The 16943-nt window shown below is 49.7% G+C and overlaps 7 protein-coding genes across 7 annotated transcripts; 4 read left to right on the forward strand and 3 right to left on the reverse strand.

Annotated features, from left to right (window-relative positions):
• Positions 1–1103: 1103 nt before the first annotated feature.
• Positions 1104–2676, reverse strand: COCMIDRAFT_100040 (uncharacterized protein; the record flags this gene model as incomplete). The annotated part of the gene is made up of 2 exons (XM_007691548.1): positions 1104–1927; positions 1980–2676. 2 exons carry the CDS (start codon positions 2674–2676, stop codon positions 1104–1106), a joined length of 1521 nt encoding a protein of 506 aa, XP_007689738.1.
• Positions 2677–3267: 591 nt separating this feature from the next.
• On the forward strand, positions 3268–4332 carry COCMIDRAFT_27802 (uncharacterized protein; the record flags this gene model as incomplete). Its single annotated transcript, XM_007691532.1, has 1 exon — positions 3268–4332. One exon carries the CDS (start codon positions 3268–3270, stop codon positions 4330–4332), a length of 1065 nt encoding a protein of 354 aa, XP_007689722.1.
• A 1916-nt stretch (positions 4333–6248) lies between these two features.
• On the reverse strand, positions 6249–6803 carry COCMIDRAFT_100060 (uncharacterized protein; the record flags this gene model as incomplete). Its single annotated transcript, XM_007691549.1, has 2 exons — positions 6249–6535; positions 6608–6803. 2 exons carry the CDS (start codon positions 6801–6803, stop codon positions 6249–6251), a joined length of 483 nt encoding a protein of 160 aa, XP_007689739.1.
• A 1477-nt stretch (positions 6804–8280) lies between these two features.
• On the forward strand, positions 8281–8514 carry COCMIDRAFT_100020 (uncharacterized protein; the record flags this gene model as incomplete). Its single annotated transcript, XM_007691550.1, has 1 exon — positions 8281–8514. A coding segment is annotated over one exon (234 nt), but the record flags the coding sequence as incomplete, so codon positions are not given.
• A 195-nt stretch (positions 8515–8709) lies between these two features.
• On the reverse strand, positions 8710–9621 carry COCMIDRAFT_27803 (uncharacterized protein; the record flags this gene model as incomplete). Its single annotated transcript, XM_007691533.1, has 3 exons — positions 8710–9047; positions 9110–9352; positions 9450–9621. 3 exons carry the CDS (start codon positions 9619–9621, stop codon positions 8710–8712), a joined length of 753 nt encoding a protein of 250 aa, XP_007689723.1.
• Positions 9622–11879: 2258 nt separating this feature from the next.
• COCMIDRAFT_6839 (uncharacterized protein) lies at positions 11880–13160 on the forward strand (the record flags this gene model as incomplete). The annotated part of the gene is made up of 1 exon (XM_007691525.1): positions 11880–13160. One exon carries the CDS (start codon positions 11880–11882, stop codon positions 13158–13160), a length of 1281 nt encoding a protein of 426 aa, XP_007689715.1.
• Positions 13161–14571: 1411 nt separating this feature from the next.
• Positions 14572–16753, forward strand: COCMIDRAFT_27805 (uncharacterized protein; the record flags this gene model as incomplete). The annotated part of the gene is made up of 4 exons (XM_007691534.1): positions 14572–14689; positions 14746–15860; positions 16283–16349; positions 16518–16753. The coding sequence occupies 4 exons, from the start codon at positions 14572–14574 to the stop codon at positions 16751–16753; spliced, it is 1536 nt and encodes a 511-aa protein (XP_007689724.1).
• Between the last annotated feature and the right edge of the window lie 190 nt (positions 16754–16943).

The following is a 16943-nucleotide window of genomic DNA, read 5'->3' on the forward strand; positions in this document are numbered from 1 at the left end:
AGAGTAAAAGGAAAAAAAAAGGAGAAATACCAGAATTCCTATGTGGGACCTCTTTTTTTTGCTTCTCTTCCTTATTCTCGTTTTCTTCTTCATTTTTCTTTTTTTTGTCGTTACTCGAATTTTATCATCGTTATTCCTTTTGTTTTTTTTTGTTGTTGTTGTTGTTGTTGTTTTTTCAAACTACTCAGTTTCATATACTTTATCTTATCCTATCTCCCTTTGACAAAATCGGAATATGGGTTAGGCAAAGTGGCTAGGGTTGGGAGGGAGGGGGGGTCGGAGGAGTATGTGTGCAGGCAGGGGGCGTGTGTGTGTGGTTCGGTGGGCATCTCCAATATGTGATACCCATAACTTCGGGAATTTTATTCTATCTCTGTTCTTGTTCTTGTTCTTGTTCTTGTTTTTTTTTTGCTTTCGGCTTGGTTTGCGGCTTGGTAAAACTTGGGGCGAATTTTTTGGTAGGTGGGGGAAGGAAGGGGATAAAATCGGAAGGGAAGGGATGGAAGGGAATGGTATGATTGGGTTTTCCATTGTTTGTGTCATAGTAGCTGCTCTTTTTCTTCTTCTTTCTCTTGGGTCCTTGTTGTATCTCATAGTCTCTTTTGCATCTTTTTTTTTCGGTTGTTTCAATAAGTCCATTTTCCCATCTTTTCTCTCTCTTTGCCCCCTTTCTCTCTTTTTTTTTTGAAACTTCTCTTGTGTATCTTTTTTTGTGTGGGAGCTTTCTCCAACGTTAACCAACTTTTATCGATAGACTGCATTATATAACCTTTTTTTGTCGCGTTGTTGAAAATGGTATTTACTTTGAACCGTCACCTCTCACCATTTACAACTTTCTTTTTCTTTTGCATTGAAAATATCTGGAAGTATGACACGGACAATTTGAAAGTGGTTGGGTAAGAAGAATAGGATTATGAATTTTATTTCCTCACATCCTCGACACTATTCTTTCTCTCCTCCGATCTGTCTGTCCCGCACCCTTCATATTTACGCATCCAATAAGAAAAGAGAAAGAAAAAGGTATCCATTAAAAGAGAAGGAAATCCACCTCATGAAAATCGTATTACTTCAAAAGAAAAAAGAAATAAGCCTCCGAATGACATCTACTTCTCCTTCGTGAAAGTACTCTTCGTGCTCTTGCCACTCTTTCCACTCTTAGTGCTCTTCATACTCTTTTTACTAGCACTACGCTTCAATTTTGCCTTCAACTTGATCCATTTCTCCTTGAGACCTCCTTCTTCATCTTCATCGTTATACTTGGGTCGATCAACGCTATCTATACTGCCACGCGGATACTCGAGATCCGCATCCAACTCGACGCTGTCCGTGCGGCCGGCATGCGATTTCCTCGGCGTCGATTTCTGCGGAGTGTTCGGGCCAGCGGCGGCGGCGGAGGAAGATGAAAAGACGTCTTTGGATCTTCCAAGGAGTATGAATTGCAGCGTCTGCCAGGCTGCCATGTTTGCTATGGGGCCGTCTTTGGAATTTCCTTGTACCTCTGCATTCTTCCAGGGACAGTGCTCGCGGTGGGCTTCTACGAGATTAAGGCGAAGGCTGTCCACAGATACTTCGAGTTTTCGGCTCATTTCTTGCAGGCGCGAGGCAGAAGAGAGCCAGAGGCCCAGGCGCTGGAAGCAGTGGTTGCAAACTGCGAGGGAGATGCGCGATTCTGAAACGCCTGTCCATCCGAAAAGAGCAAAGCCAAACGCTACTATGTCGGTTGAGGAGGTGGGATATGGAGTGTCGGGCGTCGATGTGAAGAACGTAGAAGGTATGCGCTCGACGATGCGGCGTATCGACGGCTCGGGGTATGTGATGTGTTCGAGAAAGGGTAGGTCGGTAGATATGGCCCTGAGGGAGCGGTATCGATCGAGCAGTTCGGCTGAGCTCTTCGCTCGTGATGCGATGGGGATATGATAAATGTCTTCTGTTTCGGTTGTTAGAAAGTGCGTCCATTTCATACACATCTCAGCGCATACCTTGACAGCCTCGCTTCCTCCACAGGCAATCTTCAGCATGTCCCTCGATGATCAACTCTTTGTATCTTTCCACCAACGCATTGTCGATCTCAACCGTCAGGTCTTCGCTCATTTCAAGATCTCTTCCACTTGCGTCTTTTCGTTTAGGCCTCAGCTTGACCGCCACACGGTTCTCACAGCCTCCCTTGCAGGCGACTGTGTTCCAAATATCGCAGCTCCACCCCCTCATAGCCCATTCGACCTCATTTATTGCATCTGGTTTCGTAGTCCACTTCTTCACATCTGCAAATGTCTTGAGCCTCGCGAGAAAATGCTCTTGGCTATAGGGTTGGAAGTTTGGTTCTTTGCGCGGTGTCGAGGCCTTTGGCGTCGAGGCTTTGGGGGTATATAGTGTCTTTCCTACAACTCTGACAGTTCCCTCTCTTCGTGGCGTCATGAGTTGCTCCTTCAGTTGCCGTATACGCTCCTGGCCCTCTGATATGTTCCGTTCTCGCTCTGTACTCAAGCCTGCGCTGCGTGGGCGTTTGTTCGGTTGATTGGGGTCATCTGGGTCCGAAAGTGATTCCACCGATGCGTTTGATTCCTGGAGGCTATTCGCGAGTGAAGTGGTGGATGTACTTGCGGTGAGGTTGTCGAGAAGTTTGTTGAACTTGCGCTTGGTGGTTGCAAGCGCTGGCTGCTGCTGTGTCGAATCCATTATGTATTATTGAGCTGACAGGGCAGCGATATTGCGTGTAGGGGTGTCTCGAGCTTTGATGCGCAGAATGGCGTGCACCGTGATGTGGCAGGTGGGTGGGCTTGTGTGTACCAGTCTTTGTTTACTCTCCTGCGGGTAAGACGGGAGAGTCAGGGTCTTAGCCGAATGCCAGACAAGTACTGCAGAAAGAAAGGCCAAAATGCCAACGCAGAGAAAGCGATGTGTGATGGCAATGTCGAAAGCAGCTAGTCGGTCACATAAGCTGTAGGGTTGTTGTTGTTGCTATGGCGGCCATGACCAAAGCAGTAACCTCCGCCCGCCGTTGCCAAGCTCGATCCCTGGGCGTGAACCCATCCCACTGCAAAACCCCCACCAGCGCGTGGAGGGGTACAAGACCACTAGCTCATGTCCACTCACATTGCGCCATCAAGATTCTTTCTGCTAGCTTTTGCCATCCTGGCTTTCTCACTCCTCAACCCGTCTTTGCTCTCTCGCAGTGTTGCTCGACTTTCTCAATTGAAACGGCACATCTACCCATTCATCGCAATACAGACGTCACACTTCCTACATACGAATTCCAGTACGCACATCATGGCATATGAAAAAGAGCTCGAGATTGCTCTCCTGGCCGTTCAGCGCGCCTCTATCCTCACGAAGTCGGTATACTCGAGCCACTCTAAGGGCACCCTGTCCAAGAGCGACTCGTCCCCCGTTACAATTGGCGACTTTGGCGCACAGGCCCTGATCATCGCATCCATAAAGCATGCTTTTCCCGAGGATGAGATAGTTGGAGAAGAGGATGCCGATGACCTTCGCAAGAACGACTCGCTACGCGACCTTGTCTGGGACCTCGTACAAGCAGCAAAGTTGGACGACAGTGCAGCAGAATCCAAGATTGGCGGACCCATCAAGAGCGCCGACGCGATGCTGTCTGCTATCGACCAAGGAAACAGCAAGGGAGGTAGGAAGGGAAGAATTTGGGCACTTGATCCTATTGATGGTACAAAGGGCTTCCTGCGTGGCGGACAGTACGCTGTCTGTCTAGGATTGCTTGTAGATGGAGTTCCAACTTTGGGTGTCATTGGGTGCCCCAACCTCCCAGTAGACGACCAAGCACCCCTTGACGTCACAACTGGACAAGATGCAGATGACAAGGAAGGTAAGGGTGTTTTGTTTGCTGCAGTAAAGGGACAAGGTGCTACCAGCCGACCACTGAGCAAGGGTACCCTCCAAGAACCAAAGAGCATCAAGATGAAACCGCTGTCAGACGTTACCCAAGCTACCTTTTGCGAGTCTGTTGAAGCGGGTCACTCATCACAGGGTGACAATGCTGCCATTGCCTCCAAGCTCGGCATCACCAAGCCCTCGGTCCGCATGGATTCTCAAGCCAAATATTGCTCTATTGCCCGTGGAGCTGGCGATCTATACTTGAGATTGCCTACTAGTAAGACTTATCAAGAGAAGATTTGGGACCATGCTGCTGGCGTTGTCCTCGTCCAAGAGGCAGGCGGCGAAGTCACCGATGCCTATGGAAAGCCACTTGACTTTGGTCTTGGTAGGACACTCAACGAAAACAAGGGCATAGTCGCTGCTCCCAAGGATGCATTCCCACAGGTCATTGCGGTCGTCAAAGAGGTTCTGAGCGCAAAGCAATAAATCAGCCTGTATGTGGCCATGAATGAATGAATGAATTCAGACTCCTTGTTCTGACATGTTAAAAGGTATTACATTGTTGTTGTCAGCTGAAATGAGAATACTTGTGATTGCGAGACTGTGAATAGATCCGGCCCTACTTAACAATCTCACATGTTGTGTCTTTGACATGATATCGTCATATGTGACTAAATATATCACTCTCTCAATTCTCCTGAAAACTAGCGGAAATTTAACCCACTGGATCTTGATCGATTTTATCGTTCCCAAATACATTGAACACAGTTATCCCGCGACCCCACGCGTCCGAACCATCGCCTTGTTGGGGCGCTGTTGGGGCGCTGTTGGGGCGCTAGTTTCTGTCACTCAACGATCTGTGATCAAGTAAAGAGCTCGTTGACGGTTCAAGAGCGTATATTTTAGGAACGCATAGTTCACTACCAAGATAAGTTCGATTCACGCTACAAGATGGGGTCACGAAAATTAATCTCAATGTATCCGTATTAAGGCCATAATGGTTTGCTCCAATGCCCTTTGTGTCGTCCGGGATGCCTCCAACGCGACACCAGATGGAGGCGAGCAGCAGAAGCTAGGCGATTCCGTTCAGGGTAGTATTCTAGCTCTTTGTAAATTTCCGAATCGCCTGTTTTAGGAACTGCGGATAACGGATACACCAATACGCCGTGCCTAAATGTAGAGTAGGGGTAAATCAGTGGTGGCACGGTCTCCAATTGATGACAAGGCTATTCAGACTCAAGCAAAGGACGAAATAGACATGAAATTATGTCCACTCAGAGCACGTGTACAAACAAAGTTGCACAGACAATATTGGAAAGCGGAGGCTGGGAAAGCGGTGGAGAGGGTTTACGTCAGATATTGGCAATAACGAGGATTCAACGATCCGTGCGCCATCCGTGCATCGTCCACATAGGGGTCGCCATCGCACGTCCCACTGATGCTGCCCTCTGACCCAATTTTGAGTACAATCAACTCTATATTTTTCTTAATTTTGCTACACTTCGCCTTCGGGCATTTGGTCAATGAAACGATACAGAGAAGATTAGCATGGCCCCTGCACTAAGGATGACACGCTCAATCAAAGAGAAGCTACCATTTTTTTGGCAATTTTTTGGCATCGTCGAGGCGGTTCCAGTGTTCGAATCTGCCTCTGACTGTGCAAAATGTCTATTCGTCTTTTTTTACCGTCGCACTGACCACGTGACTCGATCGCCTACAATTATCGAGCTCAGCTTACTTTATGTGTCAAAGATATTGCACGAATGAATTCGAATAATCTTGCGCCTCAAAAAAAAGAAGTCAAGAATTGTTCTCTTTGAGCATGGTGGCCGTTGCGGTCAATTTGACAACATCAAGTAAGAAATTATTGGCCGAATGCAAAGTCTTCTTTCTCAACAGCTTTTCCGAGAACTAATCGGATGCTTTCTTCGGTTCTTGGAAACTTCCGCTGCAGGACACTCAGACTCAATATTGGTATCCGCAACATCAAAATCATTTTTCTCATTCAATATCGGGAACGTTTTGACAGCGGTTGCAGTACGAAAACAGTAGGAAAATTGTGTTTATAGAAGGCACTAGCAAAACACAGGAAGGTGAGGTATGAGAATAGGTAACTATCGAGCCTCTTTCGCAAAAGATTTGTTTCTTGTCAATTCTACCGTCTAGTGGCTTGTTTCACTTCTCGTCGTGATACTTGACCCTATTGTCGCATGGGTGTGATTATCTCATGATTTGAGAAACAGCACCTGAAGCCTTTTATTTGCATCAGACCAGACTTCAAATTCACCTACACAGTGCCCAAATGCAATACGCCATATTCTTGCTAAAACATATAAAGCAAAAAAGGGGGATACGAGCTACGTTATATATGTGATGTTGAGGCACCCTAATGACGCTGCGCCTCAATGGAGCTCGTGAACACCGGACTCGGGATGATTCTCCATACTGGCTTCGGGCCAAGGATGGTGAGCGCGCGAGACAATGAACAGGTATTTGTAAGCGCCTGTGAGCTTGTGCCTCCATCCGGCGAGCAGAGCAAGTTTGACGTCAACGAGGGATGCCTTGATAGCCGCGTTGAAGCACCATTTGAGTACCGATGGGAGCAGGAGGTCTTTGTTGAGAATTTCGAGGTGACTGTCGCGACGGGAGATAAGTTTCTTAGTTACGTAAAGGAAGGGTAGTAAAGGATCTAGGTCAGTGGTATTAGGCTTGCTGTGGAAGCTCAGCAAAGGCTTGGTATACACTTATTTTTTTTCAATACATTTATCATTATCAAGTTTAGCGCAGAGGCCGCATTCCGTCTTCACCTCGGGACCTTTAGCGTCTGAGCAGAGCTTGAAGACAAGAATAGGTTTTTTGCTATTCTCGTCCAAACCGTAGAGGACACTTACCTTGATACGCTCTGAATTAGAAGTTGTAACTGGCGTAGATCTTATGTTTGCCCCCAACAGCACCATGACTGAAGGAGACTCGTGAACCTGCGGCCATAGTTGAGTATGCTTGCGAAGAGTGTGGTGATTGGGTTTAGTTGAAGAAGGACGTTTTGTGGGTGAAGGAGGCAAAGAGACGATAGGCAGATTGTGCTTTATGTGTCAGTGAGTCTTGTGAGCCGTAGGTCGAGGTAGAGTATTGTTGGTGGAGTGTGGCTGCTTTGGTTGGTTAGGGCGCTAATTGGTTACTTAGTAGTAACAGCGTGGTTGATTGTGCTCTAAATACCTCTGATTAGTTAGCCCTGTAGCATATAGACGTCTCTCCTGCTCAATTTGAAGCAACGCAACCGCTTCTTGCATGCGGTATAGACAAATAGACGCAATGATACGCTGCAGATAATCTATAATGTAAGACTGCTCAACAGAGTAGCCACCTACTGACTTGATTTTTTGAGCTACGTCTCTCACACTAGCTAGCTGTCAGAGTAATAGAAGAGCGGGACCTCATTAAAAAAATCTTGCAATCGTAGTGGCACACAGCTATATGATATAAAAAAGCGAGGATATCCAGGCAGATTTACTTGATCTTGTTGAATCCACAGCCGTTTTTAAGGATGTGTAGCTTTAGTTTTATATTTAATACCCGTCATCACCATCAGCACTTCGCGTCCAGCCTCCAAGCTGGTTCTTGTTTCTGACATTGAAAACAGTTATTGCAAACACGCGTGAAATGCAGGATCGAATAACGAAAGTACATTTTCTTTGCCAGGGCCGCCGCCTGCCTACTCCCGCAGAGAGCTTTCACGTATTTCAAGCTGCGCTTTTCTGCCAAGACTTCCAGTTGACAGCGGATCAAGATGATGACCATCCGAAAAATCCATCAATCCCGGCGAAGAGTCTAATGAGCGCTCACGTATGGGGCATATCTCGCCATCAACCTGTGTTTTCCAGGAAGGCTAAAACGTCTTTGAAGGCGTCAGGCATTCCAAGAGTACCTGGCGAAGAGACAGACTTATCAAACTAGAGTAGAAAGATAAAGAATATGGAGAGTAGTTGGAAACACCCTGGAGATATAATAATATATCCCAGTAGAAATAAAAGAAGAATAAATTCACTCTCGCCTTCTTGTGATTTGCCGACTATAGCCTTGAGGACAGTCTGCTTGTTGTACCTTCTTTCGCTGTTGCTTGGAACTTGGTACTCATACACGTCAGTATCCTTCTCTTCATCATACAATGCCTTTAACCATATATTCTCAAAAGGCCTGCACCACAACAGTATCAAGAAAGAAGATATTACCGAACAAAGCTTGCATATTACATACACACCTCACGACCGAATACATGCTCTCAGGGAGAGCAAAGAAAGAGTGTGAATCAGATTCACGTAAGATGGTGTTCAGTGACATCTTGACCTCCTCACTTACCGTTACTACAACCACTGTTTTTCACTACGCCCCCTTACCACGACGATACCTCACGTTACGCCAAAGATTCCCTGAGGGAATCCCAAACCGCGAGATCTGTCCTTCAAACTTACCAAGAGAGCGCAATACTACGCCCAGCTCCTTCAGACTCCCAATCACAAAAGTCACGAGAAAATCCTCGGTTGCATACGTTCGCTCCACACAGCCAACCCCCCCCCAATACAGCATTCATTACCCCCTTTGCACAAAAATAATGCAACACACTTATGCTCTCCCCCATACTCCGAGAAAAACCGAGCGAAACCTTTCTGACAAAGTCGCGCTAGTCCCGGTACTAGCTCTGATTCGCACGAAAATAAAAATGGCGTGGTGACTGACACGCGATCAACAATCTTTTTTGTTTGCTTCTGTGTTTCTCACTGTTTCTCCAGTCGCACTAGCTCATTTTTTGTTCTTTCCCTTTCCTTTCTCCTTGGAATATGCTCGCGGCGGGGGCGCGTGTGTCAGTCATCGCGATGGAAGGTTTTCTTTTTCGGTATTCACACCGCGGTCTCGGTTTTGGGCTTGGTTTCGATTGAAGATCAATTTTTTTGCTTCTTTGGCGAGAGAGATAGTTGTGCAATAGAAGTGAGATTGGGAGATAAAGTTTGTAGCGGGGATGGGGGCTGCGTTGGTGGGTGTTTCAGTTTGGTGTGCTGATATTCCGCGGTGTGAAGAGTTTCCGAGGAGGGTTTGGGAGGCGGTGGGTTGGGTGTATTGAGGTGTGAGTAGCGATCGCGATATCGTAGTAATGGTGTTATGAATGGTGCCGGATGCGTTCACAAAGAAGCACAGTGGTGGGTTCACTAGAATCTCACCACTTTTTCGGACCAACACCGAAATAAACGCCACTTGCCCCTTAGCCTACCTGCCTCTCTTGCCTCCATCTCTGGTATCGCCTTATCCATTATCTCGAAACTCTTGTCTTCCCCCAGCCACTGCAAACTATTCGGACCTTCCCAAGACCTGGCGACTGCTCTTCCTCGGTCTTGAAAGTACCCCGTGACAATGAACTTACGTAGAAAGTATCCACCTAGTTTCACCGACTCTGCAGTTCTAGTCATGTACTGCGTCTGCTGGTCGCACAGCATATGAATGAAGCCGTAAAAGCCTATAGTATGGGTATATAGGGGTCGTGCTCGTTAGCAAGAACTTTGCTACGGGTACGCCGGCCCCTCAGCCGGATTATCGCAGAGTGGCGATATTACCGTTCTCATTGTTACTGCTTTTGCTGGCAGACCGCGTTTTGCGGAGTAAATGGCCGAGACAGTATCGAGAAGGCGTGAGTCTGGCATTGCATGTGTTTGTGGTTGTGTCGGATGTAGCCTTCATGCATGTTTTGAAATGTGTTGAAACTTTGTTTGTGTTCGAGATATGCATGCAGCGTCATAGACTTGCGAGTTGTGTGGCTTATTATGCGTCAATTTTTTGGTGCTTCTTTGAGTTGCTCTATTTTGGACATTTATGGATTCAAAGTTGGGATTATCGGTCTCATTGTTCTTATACGAAAAGGTGTCATGCAGGTAACTCCACGAACGGTGTGCCCAAGACTACTGGTGAGACGTACCCCTTGGATACGAGGCGAACGCTACTCGAGAAGTAACTAATGGTCAAGACGTCTCGCGTATGTACGTGCCAAAAAGAAGGTTGAGTCCGTACCCAGGATGCTTGGAGACCCAGTTGAGTGGCAACGCCTTCCCAATGCGAAAAAGGCCCTGCATAAAGCCTTTAGAGTCAAAGAGTCATGTGGAAAACTCTATACAGACAGTAGAACGGCGGTCTGGAAATAATAGGCGCAGAGGACATATTGATGAGTCGGAACGTCCCGCCCGCCCCGGTGGAGGCGACTTGAAGCGCTGACCATTGCATAGTCATAGCACATGCAAGGCCCGCCGTTCCCCAGAGCTAGATTCATGTCACAACGCCGTTTGTCAAGCACAGGGACCTCGCCACTATTAGTTCCTAGAGTCTGACACTATGCTAAAAATCTAAGAACCAAAGGACCTAGCACTGGTCTAAGCTACAACGCACAAAGCGCGTACCATTCAGCAGCCAGGGAGGTCCCGTCTAGGTATACACCTACTAGGTGTAATGTAGTCCATCCAGCAAACACACACCTTTGTATAGTCCCTGACGCACATGTTTTCAGTGAACTTGTAAATCAGATATGTAAAGAATGTGATTGTACCAATTTCTCCCTATCCACGTCATACTTGCAATCCTCTTACCATCCTTCCATTGCACTTCCGCGGAGAACACAAACACCTCAACCCACCCAAAAAAATCTCACAACCCGACACTCAGCGTCGTCCCAACCAGTGTCACAGGGACGCCTGACCAATATGCCCATTATCAATTTCCCAATTCTACAGCGCATCCAGACGCACCATACACATAAGCCTCTCTTACTAATCCTGCGCCCTACGGGATTCGGGGGGTCCGGGAGGTCATGAATGAATAATCAAAAGAAAAAACCTGTACCACGAGTTCTTTGTCGGAAGAAGTCGGCATACCGATCTGTGGCGCGGGACCAAAAGGGCTATGTGCTGCGTTCGCCGTCGTGGCTTGCAAGAGTGGGAAAAAAGTATCGTGTGGCTATCTGACGTTTGTGGTGTGACATTTTTGTTTTCTTTCTCAGCCCTCTTTTTTGGTCTGCCCGCGTGAGGAGAGACTCGCGCAACGCAACACTTATGCAATGCCTGATGTTAAGCGTTTTCAAAGAGAGAGAGAGAGAGAAAAATGGTGTGAGCAATTTCGCACAGCTGATTAGCTTGCAGCAGCGCAAATCTTGGTTTCCACGCTGCGTGTTTTGTATGGCTCATTTTTTTTGGATCGAATGATAAAGTTAAACCTAAGTATTTCGATACTTACTTTTCTCGCACTTTCCACACTTCCAGCCAACCAGATAAATTCTATTCATGAGAAAATAAATAAATGAATAAATAAATAAATAAATAAATCAAACTCACAATCCCTTGCTCATTTTTTGGTTCCCAATCCGACAAGGAAAAAAAAGAGATAGACACAGGGCAAGTGCAGCCGAAGCAAAAAGCCCCTTGCAGCAGCGACGGAAGTATCGGAGAAACCGCTACAACTTAGCTAAAAAATATGAGAGTAACGTGCAAAAAGTGTAACCAAATCAATACGTAATTCTGGTGGCCCGCCCCACTGAGGAAAAAAACGTTCCGATTTGTACCTTACAAATTCTTTGCATTGCGTTCCAAGCCCATTTTATTTTTGGTCATTTTTCTCTCCGGTGCAAGTGCAAGCGGACTCAGCATTATATCACGCGGTTCTTTGCTGTACGCCTTGCGAGATATCTGCATGTGGACCGGGAAAACAGGCCACGAGGGTGATGAATTGGGGTTGGATAGAAAGGTGAAAGTTGTAGTACCGCGGAGATGCAAAGGTGTTGGACGGGGAATGTAGGAATGACGGGGTTGGTCGGATGGTAAGGGAGGAGGTATATAGGTGTGTCATTGTGAAAGATGTGGTATGGGGGAATATTCATATTACATATTCACATACAGCAACAACGACAGGAGTTTCCATTCTACTATTACTACTTGACTGTCAAGCATAGACAAAGCTACTTAAACTTTAAAACAAGGATTTACTTTATCAAGGCAGACAAAACAATGGCCACCCTAACACCAACCCAAGTCCAAATCATCAAGAGCACCGTCCCGGTACTCGCAGAACACGGAACGGCAATAACCACTCAATTCTACCACGACATGCTTCAAGCCCACCCGGAACTCAAAAACATCTTCAACAACACCCACCAAGCCACGGGCCACCAAGCCCAAGCCCTCGCCGGGTCCCTGTACGCCTACGCCGCCAACATCGACAACCTGGGCAAGCTGAATCCCGCGGTTGAACTCATCTGCCACAAGCACGCCAGCCTCTTTATCCGCGCCGATCAATACTCCATTGTCGGGCAGCACCTCTTGTCCACCATGGCGAGCGTGCTCGGCGCCGCCGCAACCCCCGAGATCCTGGATGCGTGGGGCGCCGCGTACTGGCAGCTCGCCAACCTCATGATTAGCAAGGAGACGCAGCTGTACCGCTCGACGGCCTACTGGCCGTCATGGGTCGACTTTCGGGTTGCCAAGAAGATACGGGAGAGTGAGGAGATTACGTCGTTCTATCTCGAACCGGTGGATGCTGCGAAGCTCAAGTTGCCGCGGTTCAGGCCGGGGCAGTATGTCTCGGTTAGGGTGTTTGTCGAGGAGTTGGATGGGGGTGTGTGGCAGGCTAGACAGTACAGTTTGAGTGATGCACCGGGAAAGAGTTATTTGCGCATCACTGTCAAGAGGGAAGCTGGTGTGGTGCTTGGGGAGACAAAGGACATGTCGCATGTGGGGTACATTTCGAACCTGCTGCACGACGCAAAGCACGAGGGCGATGTGGTGCAGGTGTCGCATCCGTTTGGAGATTTCCATCTTGTGGATTCCGGGGAAGCGGGTCATGACGACAATTCAGCAAGTCCAGCGGTGCTCATCTCAGCGGGCGTCGGGGTGACTGCGCTCATGTCCATGTTGAATTTTTTGATTGACGAGGAAGATTCAGCTCGGCCTATTACTTGGATCCAGGGTGCGCGCAACTCGCAGACCAGGGCCTTCAAGAAGCACATGGACCAGTGTGTTGCGAACCATGGGAACGTGCATGCCGTCTACTACCTGTCACGCCCAAGCCAAGAGGATATGCAGGGCCACGACTATGATATCAAAGGCCGTGTGGATCTCGATCGCGTCGACAGGACAATTCTCCACACGGACAATAGCAGCACAGTATACTACTGCTGCGGACCCACATCGTTCATGCTCGACGTTGAGGCCCAGTTGAAGAGCTATGGCGTTCCCAGTGAGCGGGTGAAGATGGAGTTGTTCGGTACTGGTGGAGTTCCTAGGACCTGAGAATCATGACCACTCTAGTTTTTGTCGGTCCTTTTTTTGTTCTTCAATTTTCTCTCTCAGACGATGACGATGATCATGATTGTATTTCGATATCGGGCGTAAGTCGGCCGTTGCCACTTGTCTTTTTTTTTCCCTTACTACATGTAGTGTTTGTGCGGACCGACACGAGGAGTGGATTCGGGTTCGCAAATGTGCTGTATTATGTATACTACTACTATTGGGAGACTCAGCCCAGCCCGCCTATCGGGGATATTTGATGACGCAAACTGACTCATTGAGCGCGACGTGTCTGTGCAGCCGTCATGTTTCACCTGCATCTTGCGGCGTTTAGTGCTAACCATGTAATATGTACCATTTGTACACCGCGCATACCGTCAGATGCCAATTTGCAACGGCTCAAGGAACAACGTGCACCCGGAACGGTAAGCTATGGTGGTAAGATGGCCATGTTGGACAGCGGCGTCCATGGCATTGGCCCTTGTTCCGAGGAAGTAGATGCTTGGGTAAGTATGCAATGGTTTTTTTTTTGCGGCAACATCAAATGTCCTGAACCTGGGGCCAGAGAGATTACTGAGTGACATTTGCAAGACCATGTAGGGCAGTTTGTCCAACAAGGGCAGTAGTCACGAGGACACATTGCACTATACTGCAATTGAACAAAAAGGGGGCTCACGATGCAATTGATGAGAAGGCTGGACATTGGTGGAGCAGGGCAGATCAGGAGCGGACAATGAATAGGGCCGAATGGCAAAAGGTAAGGGTTGTGGCTTTCATGCGGATGCAAGCGAGTCGGATTTGATCCCGCGCCGACACCTTCTTCTAGCAGCTAAAAAGGCGCATTTCGGGCGGGTAGAAAAGGTGGCTTCAACGAGCATGACGGAGGTATTGCGTATGTACGTGGAATGTTGGCTGTCCTATCGAAGGTGTGTGTGTGTCTGTGAGAGAGTGCGCGAGAGGGTGTGCGTGTGTGTATGTGTGTGCGCGGTAGACGCGCGCAAATGGGCAATCTTCTGGAAAACGACAGGGTGTGGGCGAGTGCAGCGCTCCGTGACACGAGCGATGCGTGCGGCTTCTAGAAATTGCAGAGAAGGGCGCTTGGATATTGTCGAAGCCTCGCTGCAGGGTTGGTAACAAGTCGCCCTTGCGCCGGAACGTTGGTCAAGGGGAGCTGGGGCCGCAGCCGCTGGGCCAGTGGCACGCTTTGATGACACAGGATATCTGAGGCGCCCTGTGCTTCCAAAGACAAGAATAGCTCGTTGCATTTGCAAAATGATGGGACAAAATGTGCCAGGCTAGCGGTAGTGGGTGCCGCTGGCCGGCGCATTATTAGCAATTAGAGTTGGCAGGGTCAGACAGAGAAAGAGAGAGAGAGGGGGATGGATGGAGGGGACAAGCAGAAGAATCAGAAAACATGGGCAGACGGGGTGCAGGCGGCAGGCGTCGATCAGCGACAATCGCAGTTGGGGGAGGGCTTGCACTTGTTTGTGCTTTTGTGAGTGATGTGATGGGCATTGTCGCAATGCAGGGTAGTAGGTGGTGGTGCACAACTGTTTAGGGGGTGCGTGTGTCGATGATCGAAACACAGTGAGTGAGGCTGGGACTGGTGGGCCCCGGCAGATACTTTGGCCGGGGTGGGACGCGCAAGCACAGACGGATCTAGCGGAAGCATACCGAGTGCCCCAAGCAGCCCAGTGCCAGTCCACGACTCCTTCACCGCAACTGCAACCAAGTCCTCCGCCCAAATGTTTTGAAATGTCGGTGGGGGATTCAGACAGCGTAGCCGTCCGCCGTGCCCTTGTCCGAGAACGCACCACGTGCCGCCTGTCCTGGCCTTGCACCTACCTAGCCTGGCCGCAATCTGCCATGCCAGCCCGTCTCCCCACGGCGCTGGGCCGCAAATGGCCCAGGGGGAGGGGGGTTGAATTTCGTCGAGACAGACTTGCTACTACCGCCATCGTCGATTTGGCATTGCTTCTACTTACCATAGGCACCCGTCGCCAGGGGGAGCGTGGGTGTGTGTGTTGCCATATATATCGCCAACAAGGGCCAATCCCCTCCGGCGAACACACGCAGGTGTTTCTGGGGGTTACAGCTGTGTGGCGGCCTCGTGGGGGGGGAGGGGGTGGGAAAGGCGCGTCGTTCGTGAGCCCAAAGTGTTTCCACGGAGCTTCAGGGGCGTCGACGGCCGTCTCACAAGGCAGAAGGGCGTCCCCCAGCCTCCGCCATTCTGGACACGCCTCGCCAATAGGCTGCCCTGCAGCACAGCCAGACTTCTTGGGGATTGAGAATGCTATGCTTCTTTCTGCTGTCTCAAACCCACCTTTGTGCTTGGGCCCTTTGCCGGCACGCAGACTTGTCGCCCGCTGCACGGCTAGGACACGTCTTATATGCACCGTGCCTTTGTTCCTTCTAGCGGCCTTCCATGGCTCTTCCAAACTGGCCCATGCTCTCCCAATCCCAGCATCTCTCCAGGAACCGCTGAGTCGCCGTCCTGGCCATGTTTGCAATGCAATTCTAATCCCACATGGCCAGAGCCGTGTGCGGAAGGGAGAGCGAGCCCGCCCTCGCAGTGCTGGCAACAATGGCGACGTGAGCGCCCAGCTGACACGATACCTACATGGCCCACTCGTGTCTAGACGCGACGAAGCCGTCGTGGATGCGCCTGTTGGCAGATACTCGAGTACTTACGTGGTTATGTATGTATGTACATGTGTATGTACAGTCAGTACATCGATACGTTGGCGACGGTGCTATCGCCCGGCTTGTGGATCTCCATCTGTGCACAAAAGCGCCACAGACGCCTCAAACAAGGTCGCATGACTGCCCTGGCTCCTTGACAGCCAGGAGGGGGCATGCTTGCAGGAATGGTCCTGGCCATGGTGAAGCTGTAGTGTCGCGAGCGCGAGATGAGCGCAAGGATGGGGCTGCTCCGCACTTGACTTTTGCTTGGGATGCACTGATGTGGTGTATTTGAACGTGCCATGACGCCCTCTGCATCTAAGCCGTACTGTAGTGTAGTAGTATACCGTACCAAGAGATAGGACAGACAGCACACGCACCACCTGTCCAGAGCGTTGATGAGAGGGACCGCACAACGGAACCGGCACTTTGATCCTCTCCAGATCTTGACACCACCTGCCTGCGAACAAAGCGAGCGCAAGCAGCAACCCGCAGGCCAGTTGGGAATAGGTAAGCCGCATGACACCCCTCGCTCGCCTCCCCTCCCCCAAAGAACACAGTCAGCGCACGGCTCGCGAACCCGATTAACAATGACATGCAGCAGCAGCCGCCTCTTCCATTGACCTTTTCTTTTTGCCGCCCAAAAGCAACAAGACGATCCTGCGCCTTTTGCAGCAGCCAGTCGTAAAAAGGCAGTCGACCAGCTTGTTGGGCCAAAGCAATCTGGGCCATTGACAAGTGTGTGTGTGTGCGCGCGCGCCGACAGCAAGCAGTGTCTCTTTGCCCCGTCGCCAACGTCACCAGGCCGTCGAGGACGCGGTGGCTCGGAAAGGACAACGGTTCGCCCCTCGGGAGCGTTGCAGCAGTGCCACTTGACGGTGCCGGGCGTTGCGGTTGGCGGGATCAGTAGTTAGGCTGGAGTCGCAGCAGCCATCGGCGAGTGTGTGTGCGTGTGTGTGTGTGCACACCCATCCATCGTCCCCCCTGTCCGGGCCCGTCGCGTGGGAAAGCCGTCGGGCAGACTGGCAGTTTCAGTCGGTCCTCGCTCGCAGCAGCGCACCCGCACCAAGCAGGGCCAGCACCAGCACCAGCACCAGCAATAGC

This window comes from Bipolaris oryzae (assembly GCF_000523455.1).
Source record: "Bipolaris oryzae ATCC 44560 unplaced genomic scaffold scaffold_102, whole genome shotgun sequence".
Taxonomy (NCBI): domain Eukaryota; kingdom Fungi; phylum Ascomycota; class Dothideomycetes; order Pleosporales; family Pleosporaceae; genus Bipolaris; species Bipolaris oryzae.